Source organism: Venturia canescens, chromosome 9 (genome assembly GCF_019457755.1).
Source record: "Venturia canescens isolate UGA chromosome 9, ASM1945775v1, whole genome shotgun sequence".
NCBI classification, from domain to species: domain Eukaryota; kingdom Metazoa; phylum Arthropoda; class Insecta; order Hymenoptera; family Ichneumonidae; genus Venturia; species Venturia canescens.
Window position 1 is genome coordinate 8,351,920 of NC_057429.1, and position 25,214 is coordinate 8,377,133.

The 25,214-nt window shown below is 45.5% G+C and overlaps 1 protein-coding gene and 1 long non-coding RNA gene across 5 annotated transcripts in view; one reads left to right on the plus strand and one right to left on the minus strand.

Moving 5' to 3' along the window:
* LOC122415908 (uncharacterized) lies at positions 1-14,225 on the minus strand. Of its 2 annotated transcripts, none has more exons than XR_006262018.1 (3): positions 12,431-14,225; positions 9,899-10,158; positions 1-613 (listed from the first exon to the last, which is right to left on the minus strand). It is a non-coding gene; the product is annotated as an uncharacterized lncRNA (long non-coding RNA). The 2 variants fall into 2 exon arrangements; XR_006262019.1 differs by lacking the exon at positions 1-613 and adding an exon at positions 2,090-2,435.
* The window catches only part of psq (pipsqueak), a 27,692-nt gene continuing 4,314 nt past the window's right edge, over positions 1,837-25,214 (plus strand). For 2 of the 3 annotated variants that reach the window (XM_043428490.1, XM_043428491.1), the window contains exons 1-4: positions 1,837-1,874; positions 9,972-10,116; positions 10,795-10,959; positions 24,893-25,174. In XM_043428490.1, the coding sequence (XP_043284425.1) occupies positions 1,852-1,874; positions 9,972-10,116; positions 10,795-10,959; positions 24,893-25,174 (615 nt within the window). In that variant the 5' untranslated portion in view covers positions 1,837-1,851. Of the gene's footprint in view, positions 1,875-9,971; positions 10,117-10,794; positions 10,960-20,904; positions 21,278-24,892; positions 25,175-25,214 lie in introns of those variants that run through there. The other variant, XM_043428492.1, reaches the window with a different exon arrangement.

Genomic DNA, 25,214 nt, shown 5'->3' on the forward strand with positions numbered 1-25,214 from the left:
TGATACGTCTATTTTATTTTCATTGACAAAAATCGCAATCGAACATACATGATCGGAACATGATGCAAGCAATATCCTTTGCGGACGAAAATTTTTATGTTTTGGTGGTCTTTCTTTTTTTATTGCTCACGGGCCTCGCTATGATTTTTTTTTTTTTTCCATCTCGTCCAAGGGCCTCGTTTCTTTTCGTTTCGTCGGAACGTTCGATGTTTCATACGGGAATGGTAAATGACAGTGAGCGTAGGAGACGATGCGCGGAGTCACTTTGGCCGGAATATTTATTTTTCCAAAATTCGGGAATCAGCAAGAATGATTTTAGGGACATTGAAAAAAGTATAAATGACCGACGAAACTCGTTGAATTCCTCGAGCGGACCACTTCGCCACACGCGTATTTATCGTACACGTCGAAATAATAAGCATCTTGGAGTCTCATCGTTTTTTATTATCCGAGACGTCGGAAATTCATTGCTGCTCACGAAACAGAGCTCTCGAATCTTATTCCTTATTGTGTGAGAAAAACATTTCCTAATTTATTTTCTTCAGGCGAAGCGACTGTCTTTCATCTTCATATTCATTCGAAGATCAGGAAGCAAACTCAGAAGCTTTGCGATCTGCGAACAGGAGGAAAGATTGAAAATTATTCGAGTATTTGATGTGAATTTTCGGCTCGTGGACAGGTTGAACCAAGAAAAATCGCGCGTATATTTTCAACCTTTTATTCTCGCGCTTTCGTCCTATTTATTTCTTTGCCCATTTTTTTTTTTTTTTTTTTTCGTCCGGTAGAATAAGACGGTCCGAGGGGAGAAGAAAAAAATGACGGTTGGATAAGGAAGTGGTGTCGGAGGAGGAGCGAATCGAATGGACGATAAATCGAAGCGATTTTCCCTCGTCGTTTCTTATCGAAGGAAGAGAGAGAACCGGAGCGGAGCTTCTCATCGTCCGCGTGTATTGTTCCATACCGACGCTTCCCCCCTCGTGGCTTTTCCAACGCGCGCGAAAGAACGAAACGAGAACGAAAATTGACGTTTCCGTGCTCCGCTCCTCGTCTCGTGCATCGTCCCCCACAGCCACGAGAACACACGCTCTCGTCGTCGTAGCCTCCCTTCTTCGCACACCGACCAACCGTTTTTTCTCGAAGCTTCGCGTCGCTCCGTCCGCGCCAACGGGGAAAGGAAGGAAAAACGGAGCAGCGAGGATTCAAATAAAAAAACAACATCACCGAGAGCGGCAGGGAGCAAGAGAAAGAGCACACAAAAAGCGGAACGAGGTGAGATCGAAACGGAGGCGGGCAATGAAAAGGGCATATGCGACTCGGGACCGTTACATTATTACAGTTAAAATCTCACGGTAATTGGACGAAATTTGTCTACTTTCATTCTCCATAATTCCGAGAGCAATTCCAAACAAGCTAGCTAGTGTTCTCGTATTCGATCGACCTTGAGACGGATCCGCGAATTTTATTGGTTTTTCAATGATCGGCCGACGAAATAATCGATACGGGTAAAAAAAGAGTGTCATGCGAGCGCCGCGCGAATCCTCGGTCCCGATCACGGAGAGCAGCAGGTGCTGAAACGCTCCCGATCAGTCTCGGCTCGAAAGAGAAATAAATAAATAAATAAATAAATAAATAAATGAATAAACGGGGACACGGAGTCGGGAGTGAACGGAGAAGAAGAACGTCCGAGAAACGAGACGGCGAATAGATGAGGAGATAACCCGTCAAAAGAGAAAGAGACGGAGCGAGCGAGCGAGCGGGGAAACGAAGGACGAAGAGGAGAGGAGGGCTTGGCGACGAGGACGATACGCGAGAAACTGAAAGAAACGAATCAACGCGCGAAGGGCATTTGGAATGCAGTACTGTTATACCTTACGGTAAAGCCATCACGCTTTTCTCTCTCTCTCTCTCGTTTCTCGTTGAGATGTTTTTTATGTATATATATATATATACACACAGGTGTGTATGCGATCGCGCACGCTCAACGGAAATTAGGACTTGTCTGCCACGGTGCCGTGGACTCTCTTGATTCATCGCTTTCTCGTCCGCGAGAACGCGCGTGTATGCGAGAAAATGAACGAGAAACTTGCCTCGGTCTTTCTCTCGCTCTCTCGCATCTCGGAGCGTGTACTTTGCTCCTGCGATGATCTATAACTTGGTAAATGCAGTTGGCGCGAGCGAGGCTTTTCTCAAACGGTGGAATCCTCGTTCGGCGGAGTCGCGGTGCTCCTTCCGGTCCTCTCTTTGATGAGGAAGAGTCAGTGACCTTGTCGCGCGATTGGAAACTGATTCAGCAGCCCTTATTTTCATTCCTTTCGTCATTGTTTTTCGTTGATTCTCGTGCATGTTGATGGAACGAGAAAACTTGAGCTCGGTGCGCAGAACGATCTCTCGACGCGAAAGTACGCTCTCGGGTACGTACACGGAGGAGAGGAGCGCTGCGAGGAAGGGAAAATATATGAGTGAGCGAAATATTATAGAAAAAAAAAAAGAGAGAGGGCAACAACGGTGGAGCGCCGCGCTTGTTGGTCTCCATCTCTCGCAGAGTCATTCTTTATCGTAAAATCGTCGCGTTGTCGCGTCGCGCGATCCGTAGAAAGTACATCCTCTCTATATTAGCAAAATCCGCGTTGAACTCGCACCACATGAGAAACCGCTCCGCGAGTGAAAAATCTCTCCGGAGAGCGTTGATACTCGTTTGAGGAAATAATCAGCGATTAGATCGAATCGATCTCGTCGTTGACGGGAGCAGCAGGATTCACGAAATATTCTCTGACAAAAAATGTTTCGATGCCAATAATTTTTTTTTCTAACCCTCGTCCCCTCTCGCTTCCACCGTCGCCGCTCTATTCTTGCTCACTTGAAAAATCGATAAACGCGCGCGCGCTCACCGTTGTCGGAAAAACCGGAGAGCTTTTTTTACCCTATGCCTCGCGGGGAAGAGTGAAATCGAGATGGCGAGAACACGACGATGCCGTCGTTTCCGCTAGCTTGCCGTCTCCGCGCACCCTTTCGCTCCCTTATTTTATCTTCTTCTCCTTCTCTCTTGCCAGGATTTCAACCCTTACCGCGCGTGTGTGAGCGCGAGGGCGAAGCGAGAGGTAAAAGAAGAAAGAAACGCGAGAGCGAGGAAAAGGTCGATAAGGTTAGGGAAAAACGTAAAAGGCCGGGATGAAAGATAGAAGTAAAGTGGGTGGTACGGATGGGTGTGGCGGGTGGAGCAAAAAAGAGGCCAAAAAAAGATTGCGAGCGAAGGGGGGTCGACGGCGGAGGGAAAGAGCCAAACATGAAAGTTTCAAAGTGCAAGAAAGTATACGGGAGAAAACGCTGGGGATCTAGAAAACCCGGAGAGAAAAGAAACCGAACCTTTTGCTCTGTTCGCCAGTGAAACGAGGTAGTACCAAGATAAAGAGGGAAAAAAAAGGATGGGAGCGGATGAGAGAGGAACGGAGGAACGGAAGAACGAAAAAAGGACAAAGGAGGAGAACTTTTCGATTGGTAGGATAAAGAGAACGAGTGGGATCTGACGAGAAAGGTGAGGGAAAACGGGGGGTGGGGAGAGAGAGAGAATGGAAAAAAACATGGCAGCAAAAGAGGACGAAGGAGAAGGGGTGAGGAGAGTCAGGGGGATAGAAAGGAAAGAGAAAAGGAGAGCGTTCTCCCGCGAGCTTCGGAGAAAGAGAGAGAGAGAGAAAAATAGAAAGAGAATGCGAGGGGGGGAGCTTAGGCAGCCGGAGACCGTAAAGAAAAGGGGGCCACGAGAAAATAGCGACTTTGCCGTCCGCTTCGCGGGAAAGAAGGTGGAAGAGGGCAGGGGATGTATACGCGAGAGTACAACGCAACGGAGAAACTGGCGAGTAAATGGAGCTAAGGGAGAGAAAGAAGCGTCAGTCGAGAGGGATACACCCTCTTGGCATCTAAAAAAAATATATGTATGTGTGTGTATAAATGTCAGCGCGAGCGTGTGTCTGTGCTCGTTCGCTGCTTATTTTCCTGCTCTCTCTCTCTTGCCAAGCAAAAGGAATCGGGAAGGAAAAGAGGGAGGGAGATGAAAGAATGAAAGAAGGTTGCGAAGGAAAAGCTGGCGGAATGGGTGAAAAAGGGGCCGAGAAAATAAAGGAGGGAAGGAAAAGGGACGTTGCGAGCGTATATAGAGAACGTGGGAGTAGTAAAAAAAGGGAGAGACGCGAGACGAACGAAATGGATCTTTTACCAACGCACACTAGTTCTCATATAAACACATTTCTTTATTTTGTATATAAAACTCGTATATATACACATAGATGTGTATCCCCGAGGCTTTTCCCTACAAACATTTATTCTCGTATTTTAAAAAATTTATGAAAATTTGTAAAATTTCTAGTTTCGAGCTTGGCGTATCTCGAAAAACATCATTTTTTTGTGCTAAGAGAAACGAAGCAACTCTCGGACGAACGTCGCGGACTTATTACTGGCGCGCGATGACTATATACACGCCTGTGATCGAAAAGCACTTCTGCGCGATATTCATCGACGGAAAATACACTTGTTTATTCCCCCCATTTCGTATACCAGGTTGAAAAAAAAACCTCTAAACAGAATATAGGGGAAAAAGGAAGAGTGGAGTGATGAGGAGACGCGAGAGACTAAAATTCGCAAGCGCGCACCTATAGCCGCATCACGGCGTCTAGTACTCTCGTTACTTCGGATAATCTGAAAAAGAAGAAAAATGGAGGAACTCGACCGTGTTCCTTCGGCCCAACTATAACTTTTGTTATTTCTTTCTTTCTCGTCCTGTTCTCCACCTTTCATTTTCATTTTCATTTTTTTTCTCTCTCCATGTTAGGGGATTTTTACGACGTACCGAAACTTGGAATAGAAACGCTAACCGTGTACTTTCTTTCTTTCTTTCTTTCTTTCTTTCTTTCCTTCCTTCCTTCCACCACGAGAGCACGCTCGCGTCACAACCGCACATTCGATCCTTTTCCCATCCCTCGCGATTCTTTGTTCACTCCTTCATTTGGTTTTCATTCCCTTACCCTTCACCCGTAATCTTTTCTTGCGTTCCATTTCCTTCGTAGGCCCCCACGCCTCTTCCGTCATCACAATTATTTTTTCTCTCGCTCTTCCATTTCTTCATTATTCCTCAAAGTGACTCAATCGTTAGAATCATATATTCGTCCGCTTTAGATTTCTCTATTATTTAGTAATAAATAATAATGAAGAGCACACGGAGAGACTTTCATACGAATATTTCGAATGAATGGATAGAAAAATTTTCTATCTTTTGTAGCGGCGCTGTTCTATTACATTTCGCCAAAGTGCCAAAGTTACCAAAATAATTTTTAAGGCTAAATTTAAGTCTGTGTTAAGTCTTACATCGAACGATGCACAACGATATTTGATTGTCACTCGTGTATCTTTGACGAAATGTCGGAAATTTTCGTATCGTTGAGTCGCATCGTCCGAAAAGAAGTACTAAATTTTTGTTTTTTTCGACAAACATTTATAACTTGACAAAGTCCGCTTATGAACGAAGCGATTGCTTGAAATTTTACCACTAGTTAATTTTCATCTTTATACTCGCAACGCCTCATATTAATTGGTGGATGCATGAATTTTGGAAAATTTAGTGCGGTAAAAAACAACATACGAAACTATGCAATTTTTTGTATAGCACAGAGAAACGATTGCTATGTTATCTCTTAAATTTTCATCAAATCATTTCATTATTTACTATATATTTTTAAGGAAGTTGAGGCCGTACACACATTTTTTTTATCCAAAAGTTAGGCCAGTTTACAGTTTGGCAATGTTGCATACAAGGATTAAAGAAGAATTGGGGAAAAAAAACGAAAAACAGGTGAAAGCTCAGTCGAAAACACGAACGGTGACGATCCTAGCCTCAAAAAACTGCACGAGAAATAGATTATTATTAACATAATCTCACCAAATCTCCTAATAAATCTGAAAATATTTTGCAAATTGCTTCCTCAAGATGGTCAAGATGCACCATGTTCAAAGCTTACTCCATGAGTTGCTATATTTTTCATTTTGGCTTCCTCTCATAGAGGAAGCTTTGAGCATCGTGCATATTGACCATCTTGAGGAAGCAATTTGCAGCATTTTTTTGTATACAAGGAAATAATGTATTTTCTCTACCTTCTTTTACGAACTTTAATTTATCTCTTTGTTTAAATTCATAAATAAAAAAAACTAAATGACGAGCCATCAGAAAAAACAGTTTGCAACTATCAATTTTCATCGTTTTTCTATTTACATTGAAATTAAATAATTCCGACAGCTTTGCTGGATAGTATAGAGGACTTTTACACAATATCTTACAAAATTTCCAAAAATTGAAGTTGAAAAACTCGTTTTTTCGTAAAATTCAAAAAATCATAAAATTTAAACCGCTCAACCGATATTCCCCAAATTCAATCGACCAACCTTCCTATTATAATCTATTTATAAAAAAAAAATTATTAATAAATCTTAAAATTTTTGAAAGTTAGAGCGTCGACACCCTTTTTATGAAAATTTCAAAACGTCGTAGGATTCGTAATTTTTTACAAATTTTGACAAAATTATCAGAGAATGAAGATCTTGTATAGATTAACATCTGTGCAAAACGGTAGCCCTGTATCTCAAACCGTTTCCGAGTTATAAGCGTTTTAATTTTGCGTTGCATAACATACACACACACACATCCGGACATTTTTTCTAGATATGATTTTTCGATGTTTTAGGACATTTTGAGCACATTGACATTGAAAACTGGAAAAAAAAAATGTTTCATCATCACAAAGCTTCCTCTATGAGGAAGCAAAAATTGACAATATTCAGCAAGCCTTTTTCATGTTGCCCAAAAAAAATTCATATTTTTAGCATCATTTTTAACAGAGATATCACCGAATGTGTCTTGACTTTCATAAGGTTACATGTTATTTGGCCCAAATAGTTATTGATTTTTCTCAGCAACGACGCTCCTAAACTATCTAAAAATTTAACCAATTTTTTTTTTTTTTACACTTCACTTTATAAGATGCAATCAATCAAAATTTGCTCGTTGTTCATTTTTTATATAGTACAGCGCGTTATTTACTATGGACTGTGGTAATGGTTCCCCAAACTTTTGCATTATTTGACACACTCTGTATAGCGATTATTATTATTATTATAATATCGATATGTTCCGACGTTACTACAAAAACATAGTAATTTTTTCTATAATAGTTTCTCCGTGCAGGTAATGAGAAACAGAAAAAAACAATTTCATTGGATAGGAGATGGAAAATTCTGATTCGAAAATCCTCTGGTTCTTCTCGTCTATACAAATATAATATTAATTTGAGAAAACGCGTATGTGCACGCGGGAGGGCTGGAAAAACGATTGAAAAAAAAGTCGAGGAACGAGATGGCAAGAATGGCGAAAAATGAGGAAAATAATAATGCTGCTTGGTCGCTCATCGGCTTATCGTACCATTCGATGCTGCTGCGCTTCGTCGTCGAGAAACATGAAAATAATTCAACGAGCAAGAGTCGCAATCACGTCCATGAGACGAACGTGAAAAAGATGAAATCGCGATTCAAAGCTCTTTTGCTCCATATCCATTTACCTAAAATTTCAATGGTGCCGGATTTTCAAAGTTGAGGGGAAAAAAAAAAAAAATAACGAACAAGACGAATTTAATGAGCAATAAATGTGACAGCGAGGCGCGTTTCATATAAAATCGATTCTAAAGATTGTTTCTTCGCCTTGGCGGTAAACGCTTCATCGCGCACCTGTAATCCGCGACGCGTTATCACACGTTTTTATCAGTAAACGTCTTTGCTCGCGGCTTCCGAGCAACGTATGCGTTAACCCAATTCCGCGATGAATCGCTAAAAACTCATATAAAACGCATTAACGCGTGTTAAGTCTTGGAATAAATCCATTTTTAACGAAGGATCAACAATGAAAAAAAAATGACCCGAGCGATTCTCCAATATTCGCATTCACAATAACGGAGTAATGAAAAAAAAAGGGGGTTTACAAACGAAAAAAGGCCCGTGACCGAATGGCGTTTCAGTAGGTCAGATGGGACGGGCGTTTTTGAGAGCAGCGAGAGGAGGAGAGTTAACCGTTACTTTCCCACCTGATACATCTGTGGTCAACGCGTCGAGCGTTATGGAAGAAAGACGAAAAAAACGAAAAAAGCAGACGAGCAACCGTAGCAACTATTTTGAGGGATCCTTCGTGCATGCGAATCGTTCAAAGCAAGTTTTGAAAGGCTTTCTTTAAAAAAAAATGCACGATTCTCGAGGAAAAACCGTTTTTACACGTTTCTTCTCCGATGTACGATTCTCCGATTGTTAATGAATTAGCTCAAGTTGCGGCTCGATCGTCCGTCACGGAAGCCGCGGATTGATCGTCGCGAGAAAAGTCCTGCCGCCAACTCTTAAACTCTTCGGAATGGCCATACTTGTTGAAAAATATAAAAAAGGCAAGCGCGCGCCCGGTCGCGGAAAAACATGTTTTTTTTCTCAGCATCGGCTCGCGCTGCTTTCATTTATCTCTCAAAGCAAAGCAAAGAAAATCACAGCCTCTGATTCGTATAACTCGTCTAACGAAAGAATTAATTAATTTGGCTCTAAAACCTCTAAAACACGAAAGAATAATTATTGAGAACTTTTCGGAACGAGGGGTTGTTTAGCAATTTTTTAGCAAAGAGATTCGTGAGAGCTCGATACGTCGGTGAAAAGTGGATGAAAAAACGGTGAAATAAAAAGCACTCGGTGATAAATAAGAGCGTAGGAAAAAAAAGAGTGCGATAAGGAAGAAGAAGAAGAAGAAGAAGCAGAAGTACGGGAGCGTGGCGAGTCGCGAGAAGGGACCGGCGAGGGACGAGTACATATACAATGCTGTACGGAGGAGGAAGTAGGTTGAGACGAGAAAAATGGTTCTCTCGCAACGTGGCACGAAGAGAAATCGTGTGCAGCGCGTACACGGTACACACCGGGGAGCGAGTAACAAGTCGAGAGGAGAGAATGAAGAGAAAAAAACAACAGAGAATAAAAAAGACACGCCAAGAGATTAATTATTAAGGAGAGGTGCAACGGAGACGACGATAGAAATAGAGAAAGACGCGCGCGCGCGCGCGGGCGAGCCTCTCTGAATTCTTATTTATCCTTATAGGCGTTAACGCGTGCGTGTACAAAAAACCTGGATGTACGTGTACAAAGCGCGGAGGGAGAGAAAAGAAAGCTCGCGATCAGAGTGTATCGGAGCACCGCGCGTTGTTATCGCGCGTACAAGATGGGCGCGAGAGCGTCTAAGCAGCTGATAAAAGCCCGTGTGCCCACGGCGGAGGGGAAGATAAGGAAAATAGCTCGGTATGAAGAGCCCCGAATAGATAGACGCGGATAAAGCACAGGTTCACGCAGAAGAGCAGGTGAATGTCGAGTTGTATTACATATATTATTGTGCGCGCGAGCAAGCAAAACCAACCAACGCCCCGAACGGAAAGACGAAATAACAAAACAACAATCATATTTTAATTCGTCTCCGAAGGGGCTCGCGCCTTCGAGTCGGCTTCATTCATCGTGTTCCATTAACGTTTCTTGACGGTAAAACTCGGGCAGGGGATCGCGAGTAATCGGAAATATATTCATTACCGGAATTATGGCGTCTCGCGCGCGCTCTCGATACTTTTCACCGCCAACTCTTTTAACTATCGAGTGCCAGTGATTTGACTCTGACTTTAGATGCGTCGTTTTTTCGTTCCGTTTGCTTTTATTATCGGGCTCCCAACTTTCAAATGAGATGACAAGATACTGGGGTGTTCATTACAGGTAAAATAATGACAATCGGTACGAAAATATTCGCGGTTCCGTGTATATACAGCCGTCACGCGGGATATTCGAAGAAAATAGTACTCACCTCCAACATTAATTTTTTCCATTTGAGCCCGCATTCGCGCACCTTTGTGTATCCCGGATTTTTATTTTTCCAGCGGAGGAATGGCCGGGCAGCATTACTGCCTGCGCTGGAACAACTACCAGTCAAATATGACGTCGGTTTTTCATCAACTGCTACAAACGGAGGCCTTCGTCGACGTCACCCTGGCCTGCAACGAGGCTTCGTTAAAGGCGCACAAGGTAGGCCAGTTTCAGTTGACTGTTTTTTTCTTTTTTTCAATCCTCCAGTCCCAATGAATCGAGCGACACGAATGAAAAACATCAAATCATAACATAAATCAGTTTGGAGATGATAAAAAAAGACTCTCGTTTTTGTTGACATCACAGCGCGATAGATTTTCAGGAGAAAGAGCTCCGAGCTCGAACTAAACGATATTTACAATTCCACACGACGAATCGTTCGAGTCAGTCTCCCTCTCTTTCAGGGTCACAATAACAAAACTCACTGCGGCCACGAAACAAACGGTTTTCTCTCTCTCTCTCTCTCTTCTGCACGCCTCTCCTCTGCTGCGCCGTCAAAAACTGTCAATGTTTGTTCTTCGACGAGTAAAGAACATCGCGGGGGAGGGGAGGCAGGTGATTCTGAGATTTCGGGACAGTTTCGAAACCGCAAAGATTTTAACGAATTTGTGTATATCGTTCTGCACCGTCCTTTGAACAAAATATTTATGATAATAAAGTAACAATTTCGAAGAAAAAGAATTCCTTCGTATCCAATGGGATTTTTTTGGATAACCTGAAAAACGAAATGTTATTTAGCGTCGATATTTTATTTGAATAGTTATTAGCATATTGGATTCGTCAAGCGAACATTCGAGCTCTATAAAAATATGATTTTTCTCTCTATTGTGTTTCCAGGTCGTTTTGTCAGCTTGTAGCTCATATTTCAAGAAGCTCTTGCTCTCAAATCCGTGCAAACATCCGACGATAATAATGCCCCAGGACGTGTGTTTCAACGACCTCAAATTCATCATAGAATTTGTTTACAAAGGAGAGATCGACGTGTCACAAGCAGAGCTTCAGGTTGGTTGAAAAAAAAAAAACAAAAAATTGCAATAATTTTTTTAATTACACGGTTCGTCAAAAGAAAATAGCGTTGCTCCGTCGATATCCGTTTATTAAATTACCGACCGTTGCGCGCTGTTGGTAAAAAACAAGTCGAGCAGCGAAGACGCGATGTCGCTCGATTACCGGCAGTCGTTCGTCAGTACGATTCGCTTGATCCGACTTTACCGACTGCCGCTTATCGAAAGCGATGTTACGACGACGCCGTTGCTGAGCGATGAATTTCGTTTCACCAGAAACCGGTAACTTATTGATGATCGGCCATTATTTATTAAACTCGCAAGATAGCGCCACTAGTGTCAAAACAAAGTTCTGCGTGAAAGAGCCCCCACGAAGAACTTCGGAGAATTCCGTTGAAACTCGAGAAGCGTCCTCCTTTGCTCTCTTTCTCTCTGTTTCCTTTCCCTCTCTCTCTCTCTCTCTCTCTCGCGCTCTCTCACTCACTCACTCATTCGGTCGTTCGTCTTTATCCGCGGGGATCCTCGGCTATTCAGTAGTACTACCCTCGCCGTAAATAATCCGGCGGTACACTCTCTCGCGTCGTTTTACACGCGAAATGACTGGCGATTTCGCGTTTCTCGACGTCGTGCCGAGAACGTCGTCCTCGTCCTCGTCGTCGTCGTCGTCGTCGTCGTCGTCATCGCCATCGCGGTTGTGTTTGTCTTATTTTTGCCAAGTCGAATTCTCGTGGCGGTTTCGCGCGACTAATCGCAACATAACCGTCCGTACACTTTGCGCCAGTACTTACAAAAATCGCGAGACCGGACAGTTTTGAGAATACTCGTTATTTAAACATAAGTGTTAAATTTTCGTTTATTATTTTTGTTTTCCACATCCGTTCATTTATTTCTTTTGTTTAATCGGCCCGCCGGCGAAACATACGATTGAACATATCTTATCCGTTTTTCTCTCAGTTTGTGTCGTTTCTTTGTTTTTGTTTTTTTTTCTTTTGCTGCTTTCGTACTTTTTTTTTTTTCTTTTTTTAACGGTGAAACTACCACTTTGTGGTCTGATGTGCGCTTCACCTGGACCCCCCGTCGAACACCCAGCGAGATCGTGCAAAACACATTCGCGTCGAAAGAGGTTAGAAACATTGCTCATTTTATCTTTACCTTGTTTTTATTCATTTTGCCGTTCGCAAACGAATGTTACAACTTGATTCTCCATATCAATCTGTGTACCAAGTATAACGAACATTTACGAGCATGATTAGCCATTATAAACAGTAGTCTCGAGAGAAATGAAGCGTGGAAAAGCTCGTTGTTAGTTTTTTCTTGTTATTTACTCGAGACCGAAAGTGGTGGAAAAATATAAATTCTCGATACACGACGCGAATGGCTACTCTCTCGGACCACGTGACCGCGATTCTTGAATACTCTAATAGAATCTCGGCGGACCGGTTGGAAATAAAAAGGCAGCGTTTACGTACCACTCGAAATTGTACTCGTGCGCTCACAGTTTCTTCTTTTTCACCGCTCCGCCGCCTGCCGCCTCTTCCTCCTTCGTAATTATTTTTCTCACGGATATACGCGCGAGTTGAATACGTGTGAGCATACACAAAGGGGGGATGGGGAACATGTGAAAATTGGCTTTTTTCCGGATATGAATGATACGCGGTCCTCTGGGCGGGAGGTGGGGGAGGAGGAGGAGGAGGAGGAGATCCGGTGGGTCGAGTGGGAGGCGTCGCGACGTCGAAGCCTCTTCGTAACCCCCGCCGCGCCCCGTGAAATCAATAAAAGGACAGTCTTCGACCCCGCGTCTCGTTAGGACGCGCATTGTTCGGCAATCAGGCTACTGCGGGCGACGCTCGATCAGTGGTTCTCAAATTCTCTTGCCCTCCCCCCCCCCCCCCCCCCCCCTTACCCTCGCTGCTGGCCTCTCTTTCCTTATCGCTCGCAAATTTCTCTCCTCGCTGCAACTTATAAATCGAGTCGACGACCTTTTTCTCTCCTTCACTCTTATTCGCATCGGGCTCCTCGGACGTTATCACCTCAAAGTCGTTGACTTTTTGGTGGCTCTCGCCTTTCGCATTATCCATTCATTCGATTATGCAATTTCAACCGAGTTCCTACCATAGTTTATTATTACAATTTTCATTTGTATTTGCCGGCTTTTTGACCTTGCACGATCTCACGTTCGCCCTTCAAATCCCCCAAGTTTCAAAATCATCTTTTCATTCCCGAAATATTTTTTTCAACGATCCTCTCTCCGTATGGCGATCAACCAGAGGGGAAAAAAAAAGACCTTTTCTCGTTGGCCATCTTTGATTTTTTCGTACGTTCCTGCTTGATAAATCTACCGTCACGCGCGGGTGTTTGTAACAGTGATTGAATATTCGCGAGCAAGCCTTTTCCTTCTTCGCTCAACGGTCTCGTAGAGTCTCGCCTTCTCCGTCGGTGACTCGCATGAGAGCAAACTCACAGTCTGCGGTCAAAGCCAGAGAGCGAGAGTGCAAAAATACACGGGCCAACCGCGTCTCTTTGTGCACTCTCTCCCGCCGATGGCTTCAGTTTCGTCTCGTTTTGTCCCTCTTTTTTCTTCTTCCTTCACCTCGTTCTTTCGGCCCTCGAAGCCTCCTCCCTCTCCACCGCTGTCTTATTTTTTCCTCAATTTATTTTTTTACCTCTCTCTTTCTCTCTTTTGCTCAACTCCTCCTTCGTCCCTCGGCCGGCCGGCTGGCCGGGCGCGACGTGCTGGCACGCAACTCTCCGAGCCATGTCTCTCGAACCCCGTGATTGGTCGCACACCCGCGTGTGTTTGCTGCTGCTGCTGCTGCTGCTGCTGCTGCTGCTGCACGATGCAACCCCCGGCGGGTGTAGTATTATTCCACGGATCCCTCTCTCGCAGACCTTTCAATGCTTCCATGTCTCTAAAGAGCGACCGGCTTGACATTCGACCGCAGACTAAATCGACGTTCTCGCGAATACCCCGAAAATTCTTGCCCCAACATTTTTTCCACTCTTCGCCGAACCCATCGTTTGTTCTCAAGATTTTCTCCAATTATTATTATTATTATTATTGTTTATTATTTATTTGAGCGATCCTGTGAAAAATTGGGGGGAAAAAAAAGTACTCGCGCAGCGTGCACGCGACGAATAATTCCTTCTTCGATATTTTCGCGATATCTTCGATATTCGAGCCTCGAAGCCAAAGAAGCTCTCCGAAGCTCATAACTGCGAGGCTTGTTGAGAAACTCTCATTTCTTTTCGACCGCGAGCTCCGGATGGCCTTGACACGACTGCCGTAAGAGGCGACGCACACCAAAACCGACGAGCCACACACGCTTCCAAGCAGCATCGAGATGAAGAATAAATTCAGGGCCGTAGTTCACTCGTATACGAAATGATGTTAACGATCCACCATTTTTTTTCAAATTTATCTCTCACAATCCCGTTGATCGCGCACGCTCATTTACCAATTACAAAAATCTCGTCGTTACACATATTTTTACGTAAACTTTTTTCCAACGATTCTACCCGAAAGCGGTCCTCAAAATGGATAAACGCTGGAAGAAAAAACAAACGCGTTCCCTTCGACACCGCAGCAGCAGCGGCGGCGGCAACAGGTTGTGCTATCCGTGCTGTTGCCATACAGCACGAATAACAATAACAAATTGCATTAAATAAAATGGGGCCTTTCTTGGGCCATTGCCAAAATACTTTCCTCCTTTATCTCTGTCTCCCTCGGTAATTTCCCATTGTCTCGTTCGGTGCGCACGGGGACAATCCATGAAAGGGAGAAAGCAAGCACAAGGCGCATACGAGGCAAGGCACCACCGTCGCCGTGGTATACGCAGTTGTGTAGAAAGAAAGGAGGAAGGATATCCGTCCGTAAGCGCGAATGACCTTCTTCCTCAAAGTGGCGCGCTTCTTTTTCCTATTTCTCCTCTTTCTCTTTAATCTCCAATTCGTTTTTTTCCCCCCTTTATTTTCATTTTTATCGCTCATTCGTTCTTTCGTCTCTGCGGACTCGAACGCTTTCTCCGTGTCTAAAATATTCGAATGCGATCGTTTATTTCGTTTGAAATTCGAACAACTTTTGCTCGTGCGCTCTCTAATCACGGGGAACAATAATAAAGTCGATTCTCATCTCGTTATTTCATACAAATCTCTTCCCCTTGTTGGTTACAACGGAGGGAGTACGATCCCGGTCATGCGACAGAGTTCATTCATTTTTAATTCAATATTGCAGCTCGAAATTTTCACCGCCCATGAATTATTATTATTGTATTTGGTCGAGTAATTTTGAGCGATGAGGATTTGAAGAAAAATCGCGCGACGACGGGATACACGTGGTACAGATAAATAATTGAAAACTAATCGAACGCACAGAGAAAGAGCAAAGGAGTCGCGAATATGCGGAGTTGCCGATGATGCTGACCTCGTTCCCCATAGACTCAATCTTGAGCTCTCTTACGTTCCTCCCTCCCGGCGTCCCTCTTTCTCCGGCGCACAGGTTCTTGCTCGCCTGCTGGACTCTCCGATTCGCAACGGTTACCGGAGAAACTCGGACACCTGGCCGGACACCAGGAACTACTACTCTTCTTTTCTCTTTCTGCTTCTCCTTCGTACTTCCATCTCGGATTCATATACGCGTACTCACACTCGCTCGTACCTTTTTGTATACGCAATTTTCAAATATACGTAGAGGAGCCTCGTTGACGGGGTCTGCCGCGAAGAAAGAATCTCCCCGGTACCGTTTTTTCTCTCGACCTTGAACCTCTCCTCCCGTGGCCGTTGCGATTCCGATAAATCATTAAAATCCATTCGATTTATTGAAGCAATGATTTTTAATTGTGCAAATGATTTACCGAAATTTTGTCCCGACTGTACGTCGCGAGCAACCTCAGGCGTGTGTACCTCGACGCCGAAAAATAAAAAACTGAGGTTATTACTTTGCTCGAAAATTTTAGGGCAACTTCTCGACCTCTGTTCAATCACAAATAATGGAAAGCAGCGCTGCGCAAGTTTTAGCACAAAGTTTGAAAAATAAATCCCAGGATCGGTAAAAGCATTTTAAAATCACCGGAGCGAGTTTGCCGTTTTGCGAGAGACTCATTTTTGAGGTATCGTGTACACGTGGTTTGAGAAAGTTATCGTTCGAACTGTACGAGAACGTTCGCCATTTTTGCAACCACCGACGATATAGGTGCCGAAATCGCTCGATGCCGCCGCGCGCTCCAACTCGAAGAGGCATTTGGAATCGCCATTTATGCATCGTCCGAAAAGCGAAGCCGAGAATATTCTCGTCAATACTTGCTATTTTCTTTTGTTTTATATTTCATTATTAAACGCACTTGACAGTGACAATTATTTTTACAATTCTGACTTTTCACACGTGCCGGTAGTAGTACGTGTGAATAATTTTGAAACGAAGCTTTCGCCAATGACCTTCCGCACGAGCGTTTGAGATAATCCAACGGAGGATTCGTGTTTCGCCATTCCGAGTGTGTTGAAATTATTTGTTGTGTTACGTCCTATTCGAAGGATGTACACGCGTCTGACAAAAGAGCTGTCAAAATTTCTCAATAATCTCGATCGATCCAGGTTGAATGGGAACGAAGACAGAGAGAAGATAAAAAGCGAACGAGGCAAAATATTTTCGGGCAAGACTGTACGAGGAGCGTTGCGAAGCGAGCGCGCACGATTTCTGCAACGCGAACACGCAGACGTCGTGTTTATAGGGTTGCGTGTGTGTGTATATCCGTCGCTGTGTTTCTCGTGCGTGGAACAACGAGTTCGGGATCGGCAGTGTGCAACGCGGTGGTATGCGTAGACCGGAGCCACAGATTCCCTTTGTTCGCGCAAACTCTAGCGGCATTGCCGCGACAGTGAACGAACGAGCAATACACGCGCACACAAATATATACGGAGAAGAATTTCTCCTTTCCGCCCTCTTTCGTCGCTGCAATGCACTACACAACGCTCTTTTCTGCGTTGTGCCTCGTTCCCTCATCCGTATCGCCGTTCCTCTCATCCCTTTCTCCTCGCCTCCTCCTCGCTGTACAACGCTGGTTTGTCCGCCCCTTCCTCTTCCTCTCTTCGCCTTTTGCCAAATCCACGCGACCGGCTTTATCATCTCTCTCTCTCTCTCTCTCTCTCTCTTCTCGTCCACACACATTTTTGCAAACTCTCGTTTTTTCCTCTCTTTTCGTCCCTTCGATACCGAATCGTACAACACTTTTGACAGTAAATCGAGTATACGATAATAAAAAGTGCGTAGACTTGACTTTCTGAAATATTGTATTGTCTTTCGCCCCGTTCTTCCCCTCGATTTCAATCGACGATCCGTTCGATCGAGATGAAAAATCATTTTTTCCATGAGTTTATGTATATTGTAACTCTCATATTCGCTGCGTAGTCTACGGCGAAAAATTGATGAACGCATCTAATTATTCTGGAATATAAATTGGGTCGAGTCGAAAATTGTTAATTTTCGAGTTAATCTTGTTTTATTTTTTCGTAATTTTTTTTTGCAACACGGCGAATGCAACCGACACAGAACTTTATTACCGACGAAAATTTGCCTAAATTTAGCTGAGCTACATGGTCCGAGAATAATAAGAAAGGCAAAGACGTCGATAGAACGATCGGCGCAATCGTTATTTCATATTAACACATATTGAATTGGACGTACGATAATTTGGAGCGGCGCCGAATTCTCGGTATTAGTGTGGTAGTCGTCGCGGTAGTACTTTCGAGCCGAAAGTGCTATTAGCGGGAGTGAGAGGGCAGAGCGTGTGTTGCGAGAGAGAAAGACCGGGCGTCCGGACCCTCGAAAAATCTCGCAAGAGTATTATACACGACGACGAGTTTAAAGCACTATAGCTGGGATAGGCTGGAGTGTGGTGGGCTATGCTATAGTCCATAAGGGAGAGATGCCCGCTCGTCTCACCTCAGGCAGCAACAGCAGCAGCAGCAGCAGCAGCAGCAGCAGCAGGCAAAGCCCTCACCAGATCATACTCCACACACCACACCATCATCATCATGATGGAGGCAAAGACCCGTGCAGACAGCCAAACAACGGGGGTCTCTCCGCCTCTTTCCTCTCTGTCCCCTTCGTCGCCGTCCTCGAGATTATCCACGTTCCGATAGATCGATCCTCTCTGTCGTCCGCATACCTTTCGGGAAGTCTTCCCTGCCTCGCACCCCTTCTCCGAGAGTTGCCAACGCCAGCGCTCACCCGCGCCTCAAGCTCTCTATATAGTGTATTATACCCTCGGCGCGCATAGACGAGACGCCTGCTGCCGCCTGCCGCCCGTCCGTTCCTTCTCCCACTCCGAGTATCCGCACTGTACGTTTTTTTTCTTCTATACAGGCAAATCCATCTATCCGTGTTATGCATATATTTATATGTGTATATATGTACCGGTTCTATATACGTATAGGTATTTATAGTATAGCGCTCAAGCCTGGGCTATCAGCGAATCCGCAGACACCCCTGTACGCGCTCCTCCCCCTCTCCTTCTCTCCGATTTCGTCTGATTTTCGCGCAGGTCTAACCCGCCGCGTGTACTCTCGTCCTCTCTTTTGGCGCATCCACACGCACCCGTCTGCAAAATGCACACATCCGCGCGCACGCACGCACGCACGCACGCACGCAAGTCTTCTTGTTCCAGCCATTGGCCTTTGACGAAAAATGATACGGGTGTACGGGTATCGGCATTGCTCTCCATCTCCGAATCTCGTAGGTGTGGTATACTGCCAATAAATGATCGGAACCGACTACTACCGTTGCCAGAGCCTACGTATATGATGCGGCGGCAAACGCGCATCGATGCCCAGAAGCAAAAAAGGAGGCTTCGACCTCTCGTATATACGTTTTACTTGGGCCGCCGAACGCTCTGCCCCGAATCGTTCGGCCCAAGCCCGTCATTATCTCTAGAACTCGCGAACAGTCTGTAGTAGTACTGTAGCGAAAACCGAGCACCTCCTCCCCCTCCGGCACCACCACCAAATCCTTAACGGCTGACTCCCTCCTCCCCCGCGAATCCTCTCATTGGCCGCGCCTCCGCGGTCCCTCGCTCCCCTCCTCGCGCTTTGTACTCCTCCGACATTGCCGCGAAACGCGAAAGGGGTTATATACCGCGCACGGTCCTCGTCGCACCCACGCTTCCCTGTCTTACTCGCTCTCCGTTCAACTTGGCGAACACGCACATATACTCGCCTCCGACCTTATACACTATTCTATATATCTTCGGCTACGTTTCCTCTCTTTGTTAATCGCTCGCTCGCTCGCTCGCTCGCTCGCTCATTCACCCTCCATTTCTCTCTTAATCTTTCTCCGTCGCACTCCCGTTCGTTCCTCGAGAAAGACCGACACACCCGTGTCGGCGAGCATCGCGTGTAAGGTTATGTGTACGCGAACCTCCCAGAGTCTACACAACACACAGCCTCGGCTCTCTGTCGAGCGTTCTGCGCGATGCTCCCTCCTCTCCTTCGGCCTTTTCGTCAGCGCTCCGTCCTCCTTCATCCCGCTGGCTAAATTTCTGCCTAACCTCAACTCTCCGGTCCCTTCACCTCTCGCGCGCGCCGCGTCCTCTCCTACTCTCTTTTCCCTAGCGCTATACTCGGCATGTTGGCGTCTCGCTCCCTCGAGCGAGACTAGCAGTTCTCGTCGTCGCCACCGCCGCCGCCGCCGCCGCCGCCGCAGTTGGTGCTTTCTCTCTCTGTCTCCTCCCGCCGTGATGCGCCCGCCCTCCGTACCAGCGAGGGGGGTAACAGACCAGACAAAGACGAGTACTCGGTGAATACTATGCTCGAGAGAGAGAGAGAGAGAGAGAGAGCAGCGGCTCTCGTCGCTGCCGCTCCGCCGAATGCCATTTCACTTTCGTTGGTCTTCGCGCCACGGAGGAGAGCCGATTCTGCCCGCCACCACCGCCAGGAATTATCCTACCGTTCTCTTGGTGGTGGTCGACGTCGTCGTCGTCGTCGTCGTCGCCGCCGCCGCTGCCGCCGCCGCCGCTCTCGTTGTCGTAGTTGCCGTTCCCGTTGCCGTTGTCTGTACGCCCAAACGTCTCTCCCTATTTCTCGCCGTACCCCGCGCGCTTTCGTAAAGGCTACCTCGTCGTAGTTGTCGTCGTCGTCGTCGTCGTACATTGCCCAGTTTTTTTTTTTTTTTATAACCCTTGCCAATTCCTCTCGCTCGATCTCTCTCTCTTTTCCTTCGTCAATTTCTATCGAAACATCGTTCTTATCGCGTACTTACGCAAGACATTTTTCCAACATAAAAGAAAAAGGAATCCTCGGCACATCATCGTCAACAAACTTCTCGCGATTTGATCCTTTTCACTGTCCTACACAAATTCATGCGCGTATAATATGACGCTTTAGCGGTCCAGTTAACGACACGGAATAAACGCGGAAAACGTGCGATTCGGGCGCGTGCGTTTATACATGTAGATAAAAACTCGTGAGACACGGTCTATCCCCTTTTTTGTTTTCCCCTCTTTCTTCAACTCTTTTCTCTCTCATCTTTCGCACCTTTTTATTGGCCGCTTTATATCTCGCATCTACTTTTCTCTTTTCATATTTTTACACTGACTTTCTTCGCGAACACGCGGCTTTCTGTTTTTATTTTTTCTCCTCTTCTCTTTCGCTCTTTTTCCGTCCCTCCCACCCGCTCTTTCTCTCTTCGTTGTCTTTTTTCGCATTCTTTCTTAGGATCATCGAGCATTCCTCCACTCGACTACTCAACTCCCTACCCCCACTATCTCGCTATTTCTCTCTCGACTTCGTTATCCCCCCGCGCTGCTCTCCCCCGTCGCTCGAGCCGCCTCGCACGTCTATCGTCTCTTCTCGTCTTTCCTTCCACGGCGCCCCGCGAGGGGACACCGTCGTACGCCTACGGATTCGTGCCCAGGTGAGTGATAAACGATACAACTTTCTTCGCGCGCGGGCTCTCGTTTTCTTCTCGCGTTCTTTCTTCCTTTCTCTCTCTCTCTCTCTTTCTCTCCTCCCCTCCCCCCGTTCGATCTATCGGCAGAGTCACTCGTTCTCGCATCTTTTTTCTCTCTCCTCCCCTTCGTCCCGTCGTCGTTCTATTCCGCGTGTGTTTTTCGTACATGTCAGATGTGAGAGGTTATGTGCTTTTTTTTTGACGTTGTTTTCGCCCATCGAGCCAAGAGATCCTGAACAACAACGGTGCGCGTTTCCTTCTTCACGGATTGTGTTTTTCATCCTTCGTCAAACTAAACTGCCTTCGACGGCTATACCGTTTTATGGAGTACTTCTCTGCGCTCGCCACCATCCACTATTATCCTGAATATATCTTCGAGGTGTGTATCATTCACAAAGAAAAAATATTCTTATCTATATCGAAGCTGTTTAATTTTCCTCCATGCTTTTTATTATCGTTGCTTTCCACGTTACCTTTCGCGCTAAACTCGAATCTTCGATCCAAATGATACTTTTAGTCGTTGTTTATTCCAAACCGTAGTGCTTTCTCTTTACTCTCACTATTTATATTTTTTATAAAAAAAACATTCGACCGCTCCTCCGAGTGACGGAAGCGAATGGTATACGAAAAAAAATTGACAGAAAGTTAATACGTTAGGAGAGGATAATGGACGGGAAATTGCGGAGAAATAGTAGCGAATAAAGTGTTTGGATGGAAGAAATAAAAGTTTTGAATATTTTCAAAGGGAACGTCGAGAGTGTTTGTGCATGCTAACTTCGGCGAACGACGGTCTCGCACGTTTGTCGGGCGAAAGCTGACGCAAAGCCGCGCTCGCGACGCGACGAGTCCACAACGGGGAGGCTCGCTCTTTTCTCTTTGCTTGCCTTGCCAGTCGCCGCCGCCGCCGCCGCCGTCTATCCTTTCTCCTTCTTTCTTTCCCTCTCGCGTTTCGCCCGGCTCGAACACGGGACCGAGAGCGTCCAAAGTACCGAGGAAGTGACTTTACGAGGGCCCTCGGAAACGTCTGCCTATCTGAGCCTACAAAATCCCCGCCATTCTCGCAATCGCTCTCATCTCTCTTTCCACCGAGAATCATCCTCTTTTTTTACTTTTCTCGTACACGCGCACTCACTCTAAAGCATCACTACCTTTTTTTTTTCTTTCCACGCGTCCGTAAACATGATTCTAGTTTCGTGATTTTTTACGTGCCGATTTGTCAAGGACTCTGGTCCTTCTTTTATTATCGCCGGAGCTCCTAACATCGCGATGCAACAGAATTCCGATCTTATATGTGCATCGTACTATGATTTCTTCGTACTCTCGTGTCAAGGCCGAATCGAGATAATTTCACGACGCTGAAGTTTGCAACGTTGGAGTCCAACGAAATGAAGGAAAAAAAACATTTGTAATTCATCAATTTGTTTATTTTACGAAGTATCGGTGCAGGTTGAAAAAATACAAATTGCGAATTCGACAGGGAATAAAATTGAAGAATTACTAGAATTATTGGAGAGTTTTTTTTATCATTTCGTTGGACTCCAACGTTGCAAATTTCAGCGTCATGATAATTTCAATGAATTTCATACGTTTTGTTACAGATTTTTTCATATCTTTTTTTCACGATTTATTATTCACTCGTGAATAATTCGACCGATATTGAAATAATATTCCGTCAACGAAGAATCGTTCGGCAAAAACGATTAAATTTATTTTCCGGGGGGGAAAACTTGTCCGAGTTTTTACTACCTTTTTATTATCACGAATCGACGCGCGTTGTTTTCGTTTTCGAAAATTTTATTCAAACTTGGTTGACCGAGGAGAAGAGGCTGCAAAAAGTTGGATAAGAAATTCAGTTTCGAGTTTCGATATCGAATTTGTGAAACTTTGAATATTTGCAGAGCTCGAAGAGAATATTTATTCAATTTGTTGATGTCAGCTTTCGTACGATGCGTACGATGTTGTGAATTTTCGACAACGTTTCATTGCCGGAACTTTTGGAGCTGATTCCTTTGCGCATTCTCAATGTCACTTTCAACATCTTTCCATAACAAGTGTTCCGGTCTAATAATATTATTATCAAGCACAATTGGAACGCGAAGCGCGCGCGAGCCCTGCCACGTAGCTCGCATATTTCGTCGAAAATAAATGAAAGAAAGTCCGAGAACGTTTGTCGCCGCAGGAAAAACACGTTGGATCATCGATCCAATAGTTAAAATATCGAATAGAGTCGCTGATGGAAAGCTCGTAAACGGCACTGAGTGAGCACTGGGAAATGAGGCGTTTGATATATACCGGAGGAGAGCGTCGCGAGCACGTGGTTGCAAAAGGAGTCGTCGCCGTCGTCGGCGACGACGACGTCCGTTCATTCAGTAGTAAGAAGAATAAAGCTTTACACGTACCGTCTCCCGATGTGGAACGGCGAAGAGGCAGAGAGAGAGGAAGGAAAAAGGCGAGTGAGAAAGAGCGGGAAGATTGTTTTCTACCGGGGACGCTGGCTGTGTTACATTATCAATTCCGTTATGACGCCGTATTCGTAATAGTCGAGTACGAGAAAGAGGCCGCGAGTGAGAAAGTTGAGAGAGTGAGACATAAAGAGATAAAAGTTGCACACACGTACACCACAATTCTTTCCGTGTTGCCATCTTCGCGCGGTTCGTCCTTCCTTCTTTTCGCTTTTATCCCCCCCCGCAGCCGCCGCCGCCGCTCGCCTCTTCCCACTCCACCTCGCTCACTTCTTCCTCGATTCATTCTTTTTCCGTTACCTCTCACTTTCCCTTTTCGTTCCTTCTTTCCCCCCTTCCTTTTTCCTCTTATTTTTCTTTATTTTCCTTTTACGCGCGCTCGCTCGCCCGCTCCATTCTCGTCTCGCGTTTTACTCCGAGAATCCTTCCCCGCCCGTTTTTCTCAACGAACCACTTTTACTACTGCCGGTGGAAAAAAGGATCGCGTGTACTCAACCCCCCCTTCCGCGCGCAGCTCTATCTTTCCGGAAGCGAGGGAGAGAGAGAGAGAGAGAGATCAGACCCGAATCTCCCTTCTCACTCTTCTTCCTTCTTCTCAACGAGTACACACCCGCACAGCCAAACATATAGTTTCATACTTCATTCTCCCTTTCGTGGCCTCTTTCCAACCTGGAAAAATCGTCCGAGTTTCTTGGCGAGACAAAAAAAAATACAACTTGCTCTCTCTTTTCACAGATATGCACCTGTTGCGATCCCCAAGGGATCGCGAACCTTTATATTTGCCCCCCCTTAAACTCTTCCCCTTTCCTTTTTCTACTACAACGCATATTTATTTCCTCACTTCGTTCTTACGTGAATGAACCTTTTTATGTATGTATACAGTGTGATTTTTCGCTACCCCCCGCCGCGTCATTTTTTCAAGCGTTACAATCATCGCCACTATTTTGCCTCGAAATTCCACGCCTCGAAAGACTCGCGCGCGCGTCAATTAGTCCTGGAATAATTGGTCGTACGGGCGATGCCCTTGAACCCTAAGTATTGATTGGTGAGCTTGGAAATTCTCGCTGGTCGACGACGGGATTCCTCGTCCCCTCGGCTCTCTCAATACGCACACGACTGATGTACACCTACAGCCTCCTCGTATACTCGCCCCTGCCTATATCCGAATACACGTATATTCATCGGATTGCCGGTCGCCGCCATCCCCGTTTCGTTGCATCGACGACGACGTCGACGACGACGACGACGACTGCGGTACAAACCCCCGGGACTGTGCCGATCCCGCTGCCGCTTCCGTCAACGTCTGCTATCCTTTTTTTCCTTTTTATTTCAAACCCTATTTCACCCCTTTATATCGGCGTTTGATTGAACGACGCGCCATCTGCGGGCAAACTCCCCTCGGACGAAACGAGAAATTTTGCAGCCTCGATAGCGACGCTCACGATTTTTAAGAAAAATAATATTTTCACGAATTTTTTGGCTATTGTTAATTTCCCTTATTAATTTCTCTTATTGTTTTGTGTTTTATTCAGTCGTTACTGAAAACGGCCGATCAGTTGAAAATCAAGGGCCTCTGCGAAGTTCCGGAAAGCAGAGAGGGTCCACCCTCGGTCAGCCTGAGCTCACCACCGCCCCGAGATTCCACGGCAACGAGGCTCAACTACACGAAATTAAAGAGGCATCATCCCCGTTACAAGAGACAAAGAACGTGCTTTGAGCCGCGAGAGACCAGCGCGGATTCACGTAACTACGACAAGTACAAAGAGGAGGAGGAGCACAACATCGAAGGCCTCGGCCGTGACAACAACAAAGAGGTTTGCGAACGAGCTCCACACACGTTTTGTAAATTCCGAC